This window comes from Zea mays, chromosome 5 (assembly GCF_902167145.1).
Source record: "Zea mays cultivar B73 chromosome 5, Zm-B73-REFERENCE-NAM-5.0, whole genome shotgun sequence".
NCBI classification, from domain to species: Eukaryota; Viridiplantae; Streptophyta; class Magnoliopsida; order Poales; family Poaceae; genus Zea; species Zea mays.
Window position 1 is genome coordinate 16,716,813 of NC_050100.1, and position 16,068 is coordinate 16,732,880.

Sequence of the window (16,068 nt, forward strand, 5' to 3'; positions counted from 1 at the left end):
CCAATGCAACGACTTTAGCTTCAACCTGAGAATTAACTAGAAACTGACGAACCTGAGATGGCTACGGAAGTACGATTATGCCACAAAGACTGCTCAAGTGAGTTCATATTCCCTTTTTCTTATCTTTTTTCTCTCTCTCTTTTTTTCTCTCTCTCTCTGTATTTACGCTACGTGTTGCTCCTTTGTTACAAAGACAGAAAATTGGAGCACCCTGAGGCCAACCATCCAAAGCTTTGCTTGCAGATGGGGAAGAGGCGATGATCCTGAAGTGGAAAGGTAGGAGTAGGTCAGCAGTAGGATGGAGTAGCCAGGGCCAGCTCGGTTCCCACCGCGCTGATCCCGCCGGCGTCTGCATCGAACAGGACCCTCTTCCCCTCTAGCAGGCCGGAACCGCAGGCCCCGGACGATGACGACGAGGTGTCCTGCACAGCCCACGATCAGTCGAACATGAATCAGCTTGCACGTTTCTTGACTGGTTATGGTTAGCTAGTAGCCTAGTACTAATGCTTGCCGACAGCAATGGAACAGCAGGCCAGAGTCCAGACTATAGAACCAGAGGATAAAGAGAAAGCAAGCAAAGTGGACTTACCACATCGCGTCGAGTCAGGCCGGAGAAATGCATCAGCTTTTGGGGACTAAACCCAGAAGCAGCAGCAGTAACAGTGTCAAACAGCTTCTGCGGCTGCAGGGGCGACCTCGGGCTGGGCAGGGACAGCTGCAGCTTGGCAGCGTCGTTGGTGGACGACGCCGAGGGCGGCGTAGAGAAGTGGGCGCCAAACATCACGTGCTCGTCCAGGCCGGACGCCGCCGCCACCACCTCAACTGGGCCTCGCGACGACCGCGGGAGGCCCGGCATACTGGGGAAACTGGTGCTGCGAGGGATCCCCGGGCCTGGCGTGGCGGCGGCCGGGCAGGTGCTGCTGGCGCCCCTGCCGATGGTCATGCCAGACGCCATGCTCGGCAACAGGAACTTGCCCTGTGGCTTACAGACGCGGAAGCTGCTCTTCCTTTCCGCCCTGTCTTGGCCGCCTTGGATGACGGTGCCGGTCATCTGCTCACCGGAAGCAACGAACAGTGCTGTGCGGGGAACAGCTTCACTTGGAGCCAGTTCCAGCTTCAGAGCCACTACCAGCTGATCCTGCACCACTCAATTCTGTTTACTTCAACTCATGGAAGATGTCAGATGTACATTTGCATAGGCTGAGAAAAATCAATAAAAAGAGTGCATTGCCATACAAGGAGCTACCTTGAAAGAAAGGAAGGAGCTGGAGAGGTAGGTAACCTGCTCCTCTAACTTATCATTCTTGTCAGCTATATGCTCGTACTTTTCCTGAAATTAAACAGTGGTTCACTAACTGTATTTGGAGTTACACGGATCTAGCAGGCAAAATGTGCATAGGAATAGATGCTACAGATAAAAAAGATCATTGTGAATGTCATAGCTGTCTCCTGTCTGCATGAATGTACCTTGAAGGATGACACCTCCTTCTTCAGCTCACCATTCATCTGAACCACATTCTCACACATGTCCTGAAAATAAAAGGCAATATCATTTCTGAAAATTCAGCAAGCAGACTTAGCAAAGACATAGCTTTTTATTTTGCAAGGATATCGAAGTCATAGCTTCCCTGTAAATTTAATAAGTGAAGACAAATCAATAACGGGCATGGTTTCTCAGTTCTCATTTTGTTTGAAATTACTGAAGCCAAATTAGTAACAGGCATAGTTTCTCGGTTGTCATTTAGTTTGAAACTAACTACCACATTTTTCCTAGCAGACAATGTTGCTGCATCCATGCGCTTACCTTCAAACAGAGCACCTGCTTCTCAAGCTTTTCATTAGCCCTCACAGCACGCTGGTACTTCTCCTGACAAACAAATTGATAAGCTTTCATTAGTGCATCCAAAATGGGCATGCCAAATAGTTTCTATCAGTTAGTATAGTCAATGTGAGAAGTAAAACAGAGAAACTGTAGTTCATGCTAGTCAGATCATGCACATCAGTACATCCTGGATTCAGAATTTCAGAGACTGGACAAGGAACTAGCTATGTTCTTACAGACAGCAAGCATTATGAAACATCAGAGAAACTGAACCGGGAGTCCAGGACTGGCATTCTATTCTAGCACTTCAAAAAACCTCCCGTCAACATACGAAATGATGTACATGACTTGCACAACCCAACCCAACATACAGAAACATGGAAAATGCTCTAATGCCTATGATTTTCCAAAATAAAGAGAGGTGCAAATACATATCCAAGTATACAGAAATATCCACATCAGTGCCACTACCATATCTTGCTCAGTTTAATCAGAAGCAGCAGCCTTCAAAAGTTAAGGGAACAACGAATTGTAACAGGGTAAAGGAGCTGATCTTTTGCATACTTTCAATGAACTGTAGTCTCTCTCTGCACCGAAGTCCCCATCATCCTTGCACAATAACTGCTCCATTTGCCTTCACACACCACCACAAGAATAACTTGGCATAAAACTCAGAAGAAACCCCTTGTCTATGTAAGAACTTAGCAGGGTCGTAGCACTGATGGCTTGAATTGCCATAAAACTATATATTATAGAGTGCAGACAGACAAAAGGAGTAGAAAAAGATATACCTTTTTACGCCATTGACCTCCTCGGTGAGCTCCTCAACCTGCCTCTTGACTAGAATGTCGCCGGCGACGAGGGACACATCATCACCTGGTTTCCATCCCGGCGGTGGCACCCAGTATGGATCAGATACACCGGCCTGTTTCCGTACCTCAGCAAGCTCGGCTGGCTCAAGCCAGTACTCCATGGCACCATCCGCATTGTGCCGGCGACGAAACCGGTGAACGCTGCCTTCCGGCACCCGGCCAGCCATGTGCTTGAGCAGGTGGTCAAGGAGGCCGGTGTCGCCGATGTGCTTGCGGGCTTCCTCCCGCAGCACCTGCCGCATCACCGGTGCGCCGAACCGTGCGTCTCGGGAGCGCATGATGTTGAGCAGGCTCTTCTCTGCTGCGGCGTAGCGCTCGGCTGACCACCGGTCCTTGCCGTGCCGAGGGTCACCGTCCTTGGATTCGACGGTCCGCTTCTTCGCCTTTTTTGAAATCTTCTTGCTGGCGCCCTGAACCTTGTTATTCTTCTTGCCCTCGTCTCCGTTGTTGTCCTTGCTGCTCGCTTCCGCCTCCCGCTTTCTTTTACAGTTTCTTTCGCTCCTTTTAACTTCCTGCGTCGCTGGAGGCTGCTGCACCTCCCTGACACTGGACTCTGTGTCGTAGCCATCAACACTAGCCTCCTTGGGAGCTTCATCACGATGCCGTCCAATGTACCTGACGCGGCGCCTCATACCCCACCCGGCGCCATCGCACTTCAACGTGGTGAGTAGACAGGAGTCAGCTGTTAGCCCCAGCGTAGCCGCCGGTGGAGCGGGCGGCGGCGGCAGGCACAATGTCCGTGACGGCACCTGCTGAGGTGCGGCGAAGTCATAGAGCCGGGGCTTGATGAGCCAGAAGCTGTCCTGCTGCACCTCGCCCTCGAGCTCCTCCTCGGTCACTCGGCGGCGCAAGATGCGCGCGGCGTGGTTGCTGCTCATGACGAAGCGCTCGTCTAGTTCCGGTCCGGTGCCGGGTGCCGGGTAGGAGGAGAAGAAGCTGCGCAGCGCCTGAAGGGACGGGAATTTCACTGTGATGTCCAGGTTCGTGCACTCGCTCACCTAGGTACAGGCCAGAACTTGCTCAAACATATGCTAAACAAACAGATTAAGAAATTGAGAGCAGAAATTGAATCCCAGAAAGAAAAATCTCACCTTAACCACCCGTATGGATTTCAGATGGATTGGGGATTTAGGGGGCAATTTATCGTGGTCGATCTCGTAGAAAGCTCCTGATGGAAATCGAACCAATTTACACAAGTGTCAGATACTCAGGTGGGCGTGGCATGAATAATAGTAGTGTTACCGTGTTGCATCGTATATGCCCGTGCTCACCAGCGTGGTATGTGGGGATGGCGTCGAAGGTCAGGCTCTGTCTGCTCAGGGGCGACCTGGGTTGAATCGTGGAGTCGTGGTTGACATCATCCTTACCATTTCTGCTATGACTACTGCTCGTCTTCTTCTTGAAGTAGTACTTCTTCACCTGTGGCTTCTTGTGATTTGCAATGGTCACACAAACAACGGGTGAGACCGAGACGTGTATGATTCTTGGAAACAAAATTATACACTGAAATGGTCAAGTTTTTTTGGAGATTGAGAGCGCGTGCATGTGCATGGGAGAACTAGTCTCGGGAAAGACAGACAACAGTCAACATAATGTACCACTGGACCAACAGAAATGAAAAGAGACATGCAAAGGGAACATACAGGTACTTTTTAACATGAAGACTGCCGGTTCGTTACCATAAATAATCATCACCTATCCTAAAATGGGTTAACAAAAATAACGAACGGCTTAACAATTAATAAATATTTATTAAGTCATTTAAGGTGAATGATCATTATCTTGGGTAACAAATAGTGTTGTCTATATATACACACAAATTAAAATTGAGGTGTATATATATATATATAGCCCAAAGACAAAGTCAACTTGAAATGTTCAACGATAATGGCAAGTGGACTACAGTATACAAAGGGACAAATTGTATAGCTATCTAGGACCTTTTTAAAAAAATAAATAAAAAGCAAGCACTATAACCATGCTAATTATAGTGCGTGGGTTGATTCAAAACAACCCAACATCACGTCTTCGTGAAAAAAAAAGAATAATAACACTGATCCAGCTAGTGGCACGAATGTCTAGAGTTCAATTGCACAAAGAATCCCAAATAAACAAAAGAGAGAGAGAAAAAGATGCATTATCCATTGTCTGTAGAAATTAGCACATAAAACTCAACATGCCTAGGGTGTTTAATTAGTTTAACAACAATGAACCTGTTTGGAAACACCATAGTTTTTTTTAAAAATGTTTTCTATATTCAGTTTGTAGAATGAAACTGGTTTGTAAAAAAAACTAAGTGTGCATGTTTGGAAGCCAGTTTTTTTAAAAACAATTTCTACCATTTCTGATACACAGAGTAATTGATTATATTATCCCCTTTTTATTTGTTGCCATATATAAATAATATAGGTTAAACTCATATTTTTAATTCAAAATTTTCAAATAATTAACCATTCAAATCCGATAGAGCAGACATCGAGATGATCGCATGCATAGGTCTGGAGCGGTGGCAATCACCATAATTTCCACAAAACCAACTAAGAACAGTACGAAATTTGCGAGGCAAAAAACCGGTTTTAAATAGAAAAGGCTAGCTTCCTGGTTTATTAGAAGCTGGGAATCCAGTTTTTTGAAACTGGAGCAAAAAAATTGGCATGTTTGAAAGCACCCTAGTTTCTATAATCTATTTTTTCAAAGCTGGGTGTGCTTCCAAACAGACCCTATTAATTGTTACTCCCTCCGTTTCGTTTTAGTTGTCGCTGGATAGTACAAAATTGAACTATCCAGCGACAACTAAAAAGAAACGGATGGAGTATTCTTTTAACAGCCATGTTCCCTCATCAGCTACCAATGCACGTATAATTAACTGAACAAACTAGTAGTACGTTGTACTGTCCTCTAGTAGAGTCCATATATAGGCAACACTATAGAAAGTACACTATTCCAAATCAAGCAACGGTTCAGCAATTTTCAAAATGCCGCACTTAATGTGCTCAGCAGATTTTAACAAGGCTCACGTTGGAGAAATGACCATGCCTTGCTGTTTTCACACTAACTATTTTTGTCAACCTATATATAGCATTCATGCACTTGTATTAAAATAAGCAAGATCAGTCTAACAAGTTGAACCCATCAGCGGCTCTTGAGTCCAGATAACTACCACGGACAATAAACTACTTGCGAGAGCATCAAATCAAAGGATATATCGACTACAGTACATCTCAGTAACTATACATCTCAAATTAAACATCGATCCAGCGAAATATCGAATTAATCACCCAAAAAGCAACTAATAAAGCGGCGCACAATATCCTATATCATTGTAACTGACCGCGCGCAGCCGCAGCAGTAGGTCAGTGGAAAGAGAAACCAACAGATCACCACCATACCCAGATCACAGAAAGCAAAAGGTAATAATCGAACTGGCAAAAGTCGCAGCTAGCGTCTACGACGTGTAGCAAGACCGGACTGGCCCGACACGTACGTACCGGCGATGCCTGCAGCTGCAGATGAGCCGCGAGCGCAGGACCCGCCTGCACCGTCTCTACGTCCATCTGCATGCGGGTCCTCAGAGTTTTTTTTGGGTCTCCTGCAAAAGCAAACGGGCAAACAAACCCACCGATCAAGACAAGTATATATATATAGTTCAAAAAGAGTTAAGCAAGAAGGACAGAGACCCTTCGATGATCGAAATGATAACAAATTTTCGAAACCCATCCAAATTGACCCGCATATAGATGAACTAATAATAATGCGCACTGGCATTTTCCGACCAAACTGGCGAGATTTATAAATTGTAAGTTCGAAGAAAAAACATTCAAAACTCTAGTTCCCAAACCAAAGCACCAAAAGGCAGGCAACAAAAGTCACCAAACTGAGTCTGAGGTTGAACGCTTCAAGGGGAAAAGAGAGCGCGCCTCATCTCGTCTCGTCTAGCAGCAGCGCGTTATGTGGCAAAAGTCGCTTGTACGAAGAACCTGCAAGCTGCTTTCTGCTGCTAGCGGCAAGCCGCAACCGCACGGATCGATCGAAGCAAAAGCAAGCGAGGCCCGAGGAAACAGCGACAAGGCAGCAGAGATCGGAAAGGAAAAACGAGCTGCTTTTGCGATCGAAGTATAGAACCAGCGAGCTTTTTGGCACTGCCGCGGAATCGCGCAGCGCGGTAGGAAGTGGTCCGCGTGCGCGGCTTCCTCGTGCCCGGAGCCTCTCTAGCAAAAAACCCAACAGCATCAGACACCTATAGCAGCAGTGCAGTACACCCGTACAACAGTTCGTTTTGATCAAGCGGGTTTTAGGTCACGCCCTTTTCGCATCAAATTGAGAGAAGGGAACGAACCAGATGGAGAAAAATGGCCCGGATCAGAACGAAGAAGAATGAGAGACCGGATGAACACACACTGCTACCAGCAGGGCGCGGTTAGAAATAGATCGCAGAAGAATACCCACGACGCATACATATGCCAGAGCAATTAGGCCACTACTCACCTGTGTGGTATTTACTTGCTGCTGCTGCTGCTTCTGGGATCGGGGTGGGATCGAATCAAAAAGAAAAGTAGAGGCAGGCCGAAATGTGGCGAGAAAATTGGGTCGCTAGACAATTCTAGTGGAGTGCTTATTCTCTGATCGATGTACCTGGGGACGATCGATCCCGAAAGGCGGGGGGAGCTTTGGGGAGGCGATCGAGCTAGTTCATGGTGGGGAGTAGTGGAGTGGAGGCAGGCGCCGTGGGTCGGGAGGTGGGGCGCTAGGGTTTTTGTTGTTCCGTGATCGATCGGCGTCGGGGGGCTGGGGCTCCGCCTCTTCTCCCCCGGCTGCCTCACCTCGTTGATCACCGTGTCCGCCTCGTCGTGCGGGGAGCCGGGGACTAGATAGTGCCGTGGAGGAGAATCCTTTTTCTAGAGAGAGGAGTGGGGTGGCAGGGTGCAGCGCGTGTGTGATGCTGATGCCGTTGTAGAGAGAGAAAAATCTAGGACAGCCAGGCTCGTCGCAGAGGGCAGCAAGCAGCAACCTCCTCACGGAACGGCCCGCACCTGGTCTGCCGGGGGATCGAGCCTATGACACGTGGGCCCGCTCTGCCCGCGGACCAGACGTGTCTGCAGGCAGCCCGGCACGGCAGACGGGTGGGTGTTGTGCGGGCGACGACGATATATGCGGTGCCCAAGTAGCGGTGGCGAAGCGCGCGAGACCTTGTGGACCCCATCTGTCGGGCGAGAGCGCGCGGCGCACCATTACAAGGACGACGCTTGCGAAACGATGGCGCGGGCGCGCCGGCACACGCGCATGGGGGAGTTTGGGTTGACATTGTGGCACTTGGGATCGGGGCGGGGTCCGCCGGGGGCTGTGATGATGATGAGGCGGAGGCGGGCGGAGCAAAGCAGAGAAGAAACCAATTGCTTGCAGTTGCAGGCACAGGCCGTACTAATAAATAAATGTGGGTACGCTGGCAACGCTGCCACTGTTAGCTACTAGTAGTAGCTACAGATGCACGGCCCGGACGCAGGCGTGCATGGGATGATCTCTCCACACGCGCTCTTGGTGCGTGCGTGTGCGAGGATTCTGTCTACGGTTTGCTTGCATGCACGCTTGCGGAGGCAGAGGTAGTCACGTCGTCAAGCGTGAAGCCGTGAATCGATCCACGCACGCAGCAATGCACTCCCCGTTTCTCCTTTTACGGATCTAATAATAATTATAATAATACATTATAAATATTATTGTTTTTTATATAGGATTTTGATTTTTGAGGTGTGCGACCTTTTACGCAGTGGGCAGTGCTAAGACTGACTGCAGCGGTCGACGCTACCGTCCCCCTCCCCTTGCATGTCGGCTGTAGAGGGCACCCTATGGCCGCAGCGGTGCCCCCTATAGCGCCCCCTATATATCGGTCTCCTTCTCTCCCCCCAGATCTAGCGTGTCACTGTTTATCACCATAAACACTGTGCTGTGAGTGTACGAGTAATTGTTAATAGATAAAAAATTGATAGTTGGTATAGAAAATGATATTTTATAGTGGTAGTGGGGTATAGAGAGAGTATTTAGGGGGAACCGCTGCGGGAGATAAAAAAAGTAGGGAGAAAAATAGAGGAAAAAAGTGATATAGGAGGAAAAATTTAAGGATAAAGTTTGCGGATAGCCTAAGCAAATTGTTGGCCCGGGGCGCGGGGTCAGCATCATTGCTGCGTAGGGCCCCACCTGCAACGCCCTGCGATAGTCCGATTCCGCCCGGCCGTCTGGGTCTGCAAGATGCACATGCACCTGACACAGTAACACTCCATGCACGAGAAACGGAACGAGAACACCACGTTACCAGACCTTCAGCGTGCTAACTGTTTTTGGCTAGTTTATTAGAGCTATATTTAGTCTAATACCTCTCACGTTTATAAATATATGACATGTTAGATTTTATTTAAAACTTTAATAACTCATCTTATTCAAAAAAAGCCATGAGTTATTATTTACAAGTATTTTGTTGTGATTTATTTTATCGCTTATGATTGTTATATATTTGTGAACGGAGAAAGTATCATACACTACTAAGACTCTGTTTGGATTTTCTTTTTTTTTCCTTCTCTGGCTTCTAAAAAAGCCGGTCAAGCAAAAAAAATTATTGGCTCGTTGTTCATTTTTGAAGTAAAATAAAGGACACCTTGCTATAGTGCAGAATATTCTCGAAAAGCCAGAGGTCTAAAATTGCATTGTGGACGCGCAGTCCCTAAACAGAATCTCAAAGAACACTGATTACATTCTTACCTAGATAAATTGGACATACTGGTCCTTAGGTAAAAGGAACATTTCATTACACGAAACATAATGACAACTTAATCAGATAAATAATTCAAAAAAAAAAAACACTAGTAAAATTTTACTACATAAGCTTTTATTGTTTGGAATGACATTTCACAACCTCAGCATGAGGAGTTTCGGGCTTCTATTCTTGAGCTGCTGATTTAACACTACAAAACCCTATTCTAAATAAATTAGAAAAACTTATTTCGTGATTTAAATAAACCTGTTTTTTAATAATAGATTACCTAAAAGATTCTTATGTGAACTATCTTTTGTGTTAAAGATCTATCCTCTAAAAAAGAATTAAGTTAAATTATCTCTTAATATAGATTTTACATAAGAATCCATATCCTTTTAAATAATTATGTGAAGATTATAGATTTATTTTATTATATTCTAAAATGTGGCTATGTATTTGAATTATTTTCTTTAATAATTATTATTGTAAAACATCTTATATGAATTATTCCTACTGGTTTCATTTGCTTAAATGGATAAATTAATTAATAAAAATGTTTTGCCTTAATGTTAAGTTTTTGTTTGTTGCAATTTATGTTTGAAATAGAAAATTTAACTTAGCTCTAAATTTGACTTGAATTTTAAATTTAAAATAGAAAGCAAAAATTACGAATATAAGCTAATATAATGTATCGATGTATATTTGGCTGGTTTATTTGTACACAACATGATTTAGGTAAAGTCGATACAAATTAGGACATCGCAATAAAATATTTAAAAAAAAACTCTTTCCAACTCGCATGTAACACCCAAAAACTTAATTTAAATTTAAATAAAAATATATTCTAAAATTTATTTAAATTGGAGGTCTAATCTTATTAGTACAAACTATAACAACAATATTATTAGAATAAAAGAGACGAGTTAGAGTTCCAAATAAATGGAATATGATTTCAAAAGATAAGTATCAGATTAGATCTGTCATGTAACCACCAACCTCCTAGCCCATACAAATACATGCCACAATAACACCTCAAGCTATCAATCATAGACTCATCTCCTCTTTAGCCTCGCAACGGCGCCACCACCATACAAGCCACATCAGCCCCCCGCCAGCTAAGCTCGCAACCATAAGCCGACATGACCAGCTCGTCGACGATCGAGTTGCTCCCCAACTCTAGCGACAAATCCAACGAGGATCTCCGTCTGTTCATCTTCCAGGACAATCCAGAACATCGTCGTGACCGGCTCGACAAGAGCTTCGTCACCACGCTTCTGGTTTGTGGATCAGATCTCTGGTTCATCATAAAAAACCGAGATAACCAGCAGCTTTTGCATGCCAGAACCTAGTGGCAGGTTAGAGGTCTTTCCCACAAAATAGGTTTGACGCTTCGTGCTTAATAGATAACCATCACTATATGCCCTTTTGCATGCAAGACTATCATGCAACATGAATTTAACAGTAGGTATAATCATGATAAATTTGCATCAGCTGGGCCATGTATTTATAAACAAATCTTTTCCACCTTTAACAAACCTATCTAACTAATCAGATCACGTCATGTCATCTATTTCTGTGCCGTCCTACTAATTTATTAAAAATACGATATCTTATGTCAAATTATTGGTTTTAATTTATTCAAATTGTGTTAGGATAATATTAATTTTGTGTACTCAATAATAACATTGTTTTAATTACGCCACATGTTTTAAATAAGTAGTTAATTAATTAATTATTTGTATATTAACGCTAATTAGCTAGGAAATCTAGTTAATCTAATTTATAGTTGTAACCTTCTCTTATTATAAATAATTGTTAAAGTAATTAATATCAACTCAAATATTTTAATATAATACATGCTTAGTTTAAATGCAACATGTATTAGATTTTGTCGGGGACCATAATTAGGGGTACCCTCAAGGCTCCTAAATCTCAGCTAGTAACCCCATCAGCACAAAGCTGCAAAGGCCTGATGGGTGCGATTAAGTCAAGGATCGGTCCATTCAAGGGACGCGATCACGCCTCGCCCGAGCCCAGCCTCGGGCAAGGGCAACCGACCCCGGAGGATCTACGTCTCGCCCGAAGACACCCTCCAGCAACGGGCATACCCTCGGCTCGCCCGAGGCCCAGTCTTCACCGAGAAGCAACCTTGGCCAACTCGCCACGCCAACCGACCAAATCGCAGGGGCATTTAATGCAAAGGAGGTCTGACACCTTTATCCTGACGCACGCCCCCCAGTCGACAGAGCCGAAGTGACCGTAGTCACTTCGCCGCTCCACTGACCGGTCTGACAAGAGGACAGCGCCGCCTGCGCCGCTCCGACTGCTGTGCCACTCGGTAGAGTGAGGCTGACAGCAGCCAAGTACGGCCTCAGGCGCCATAGGAAACTCCGCTTCGCCCGACCCCAGAGCTCGGACTCGGGCTCGGCCCCGGAAGACGACGAACTCCGCTCCGCCCGACCCCAGGGCTCGGACTTGGGCTCAGCCCCGGAAGACGGCGAACTCCGCTTCGCCCGACCCCAGGGCTCGGACTCGGGCTCGGCCCTGGAAGACGACGAACTCCGCTCCGCCCGACCCCAGGGCTCGGACTCGGGCTCGGCCTCAGAAGACGACGAACTCCGCTCCGCCCGACCCCAGGGCTCGGACTCGGGCTCGGCCCCGGAAGACGACGAACTCCGCTCCGCCCGACCCCAGGGCTCGGACTCGGGCTCAGCCCTGAAGGACGACGAACTCCGCTTCGCCCGACCCCAGGGCTCGGACTCAGCCCTGGCCTCAGCCGACGGTCTCCGCCTCGCCCGACCCAGGGGCTCGGACTCGACCTCGGCCTCGGAAGACAGACTCGACCTCGACCTCGGAGGAGCCTCCACCTCGCCCAACCTAGGGCTCGGACCAACCACGTCAACAGGAGGCGCCATCATTACCCTGCCCCAAGCTGACTCAGGCTACGGGGAACAAGACCGGCGTTCTATCTGGCTCGCTCCGCCAGACAAGTAATGATGGCGCCCCGCACGCTCTATGACGACGGCGGCTCTCAGCCCCCTTACGGAAGCAAGAGGACGTCAGCAAGGACTCGACAGCCCCGACAACTGTCCTTTCGCCAGGCTCCAGCGCTCCTTCGACGGCCACGACACCACACGAACCGGGTGCCAAAACCTCTCCGGCTGCCACGATGGCATGCACTTAGGGCGCTAGCTCTCCTCCGCTAGACACGTTAGCACATTGCTACACCCCTATTGTACACCTGGATCCTCTCCTTATGCCTATAAAAGGAAGGACCAGGGCCCTCTTACAGAGGGTTGGCCGCGCGGGGAAGGACGGGACGGCGCTCGCGTGAGGCCGCTCGCTCCCTCCCGCGTGGACGCTTGTAACCCCCTACTGCAAGCGCACCCGACCTGGGCGCAGGACAAACACGAAGGCCGCGGGATTCCATCTCTCACGCCCGTCTCCCTCCGACTTCCTCCCCCCTTCGCGCTCCGTCTCGCGCCGACCCATTTGGGCTGGGGCACGCGGCGACAATTTACTCGTCGGTCCAGGGACCCCCGGGTTTCGAAACGCCGACAGTTGGCGCGCCAGGTAGGGGCCTGCTGCGTGTTGACGAACAGCTTTGAAAGTGCATTCATCCCTTTTGTGAGTTTTGGTGATTTGGATAACAACACATTTAAAGGTCTAACAAGTTTGCTAAGTGTTGAACAGGGAATTCAGTATGATGAACATACTTGAATAGTGTATAATGATCAGTGAACAAGGTTCAACACAAGGTCAAATAACCAGTGAGACAATGCAAATGGATATAATATGGTCTCTATATTGGTTTGAATATATGGACAAGTCCTGAGAAATCACTATGCATAAATATGATCAGAATAGAGGTTGAAGTGATTAAGAGGATTGGTCAAGCCAAAGTGAATAAGATATGAGGAATCGTGAATTGGCTTGACCATATTACTATCAGTCCATATATGCTTCTATGAGAATCAAACTAAAGCTTGATTAATCTTAACAGTTATATCTAGAAGACATTCAAGCAAGGTTCACAATATTGAAGAAATGATTCTCTCAATGGATGCTCAATTTGATGTGACTCAAGAATGGCTTGATAGGGTGAAGATAGCAAGGAAAGGGCTTCGAGGAACTAAGCAAAGGTGAAGGTCAAGCGACGGCTTGTAGACCGAGGTACCATGGCTAAGGCGAAGAAGAGAGTACTTGCACTAAGTCGATGAACTAATCAGCTATGAAGAGTTATAACATGTTGATGCATCAGTAAGGTGACTTGAAGCCATGATTTGAACTCATATAAGGTGATATGGTACAAGTCACTGGGTTTGATTTGAGTTTGCTTCAAAAGGTGAGACAAAGATGTTTGTGATCCTTATGAAGCAATGCCATGGAGAAATCACACATGAGACACCAATGACTCAAGGAGTTTACTTCATTATATTTTATTTAACTTGAGTATAGGAATCGTCGTACTATAAAGGGGGATCCAAAAAGAAGGTTGGTGTTTGCCAAAGCTCAAACCTCTCTATTCAAAAGCTATTTTTGAAAAGCAAAAATCTCTTTAACGTTCTATGGTTGACCGTGGTTAGGGTTGAGAAACCTAGAGTGTTCTTGCTGAAAAGCAGCTGAACTTCTTTAACTGCAGCTGAGCTTTCCAGCTGAACTTGACTTCAGCTGAGTTGAGCTTCTTCAGCTGCAGCTGAGCTTTTCAGCTGAGCTGAACTTCAGCTGAGTTGAGCTTTCTCAACTTCAGCTGAACTCAACTTCAGATGTGAACCTCTTTGACCATACACCAGCTGAACTTGCCTCCGGGCAGTTGAGCTGGGGTTTTCTCTCCTAAACTCTCTGGTCAAGACCAGTTGAACTGGTCCTGAGGGGCAGTTCAGCTGGTCTCTGATCCCTCTGACCTCTGATCTGCAGTCTGCCAGTCAGACTGGCAAACAGGTCGCCAGGAGCTGTCAGGGGCGGTTCAACCGCCCCCCCCTGGGCGGTTCAACCGGTTTTGGTCAACTTTGACCAGTCTGCGGTCAGTCTGCGCGTCAGTCTGCCAGTCAGACTGGCAGACAGGCTGCCAGGCCTGCCAGGGGAGGTTCAACCGCCCTAGGGGGAGGTTCAACCGGTCTCAGGCAGAAAAATCTGCCCAACGGCTAGTTTTGAGCTCCACCTATATATACTACCTCCTACCTCTCTCCCCAAAGGAGTGAGCACGATTTGAACTCCATTTCTAACCCAAGAAACACCTCCCTCTCCCTCACACACATCTCTTGCCTCTCCCATTTCAAATCTTTGGAGAGGAATCTTTGAGTGAGCTTGAGAGCTGCGGTTTTTGTGCTCCATCTCTAAATCTCTCTTGCTCTTCTTCATTCGAGCTTTGGTACTACATCGAGTTCTTTGTGGATTCATTACTCTTGGAGCTTCTAGCTCCTAGACGACTAGGTGTCTCTTGTGAGTCTCCAAATCTTGTGGAAGACCACAAGAAAGTTTGTATTACCCGCTCGTTTGAGCAAAGATTATTGTGTGGGCTTGACCTTTGAGGTCGGCAAAGGGAGGATTAGGGTTGAAAGAGACCCGGCTCTTTGTGGGCGCCTCAACGAGGAAGTAGGGCACCTTTTGTGGTGTGACCGAACCTCGGGATAAATCTTGTGTATCTTGTGTTCTTGCTCATTGTGTTTGTTAGTGTTCTTTGTTCTCTCACCATTCCGTGGAAGATTGTTTATATCTTTTTGGTGTGTGGATTTTGAGAAGTGCCCTTCTCAGATCTACTACTTTGAACCCTGTGGATCATTTAGAACATCTCATTTCCAAAGTTAACTGGGTGAATTTCGAGATCAATTCAGTTTTACCGAGTTTGCTTCTAGTTTTTGTTGAAAAAGTTTTAACTTGCCTATTCACCCCCCCTCTAGGCAACTTTCAATTGGTATCAGAGCCTAATCCTCGTTCTAACGCTTAACCGCGTGAGGAAAGATCATGTCGGGGGGACTAAGAAACGAAAGTGCTTCTAAGCTTGAAAAAGTTGAGGTTGCCTCGACTTCATCTTTTGGTGCAGATGTTGATCCTAGGGCAATAGACCTTGCCATGAGAATCGCCGAAAGGATGTTCCTCAAATTGAAGGAAGATGAGGCGAAGAACATTATTGAAGAAGAAGAAAATGATCGATGGAGACCAAACGACGAATCCACCTCTTCACAAGGTTCGTCTTTTAAATCCACTTCTCATATGTGCTTTGTTGCTAATGAGAGTGACAGTGAAAGCGAAAGTGAGGATGAGGAGGAGCATGAAAGTGATAGTGAAGATGAGGATGATCTTCAAAAATTCTTCGCTCAACTAAGCAAGAAGAACCGGATGAGCTTGCTCAAACTCATGAAAAGAGCGGAAGAACAAAAGGAAATGCTTCATAAGCAAGAAGATATCCTCATCGAAAAAATCAAAGACTTGGAGAAGTTGACCAAAGAGCATGAGAAGCTAAAGTGCTCTCATGATGATTTGGTCCAAAGGTATGAAGACATTTCAATTGAGCAAATTAAAGCTATTAATCATTCATCATATATTGCTCAATTAGAAAATAAAAATGTTATGCTCAAGAACACGGTAGAAAAGCTAAACATTGAAAATCTAGCTTTGCAAGAAAAACATGA

At 46.5% G+C, this 16,068-nt stretch overlaps 1 protein-coding gene across 1 annotated transcript; it reads right to left on the minus strand.

Moving 5' to 3' along the window:
- Positions 1-287: 287 nt before the first annotated feature.
- LOC100271891 (ameiotic 1) lies at positions 288-7,217 on the minus strand. Its single transcript, NM_001146066.1, is given in 11 exon segments — positions 288-422; positions 590-1,138; positions 1,247-1,330; positions 1,468-1,530; positions 1,805-1,867; positions 2,387-2,456; positions 2,614-3,692; positions 3,786-3,862; positions 3,966-4,122; positions 6,183-6,283; positions 7,180-7,217. Coding segments are annotated over 10 exon segments (2,343 nt in total). The 5' UTR covers positions 6,249-6,283; positions 7,180-7,217.
- Positions 7,218-16,068: the final 8,851 nt, after the last annotated feature.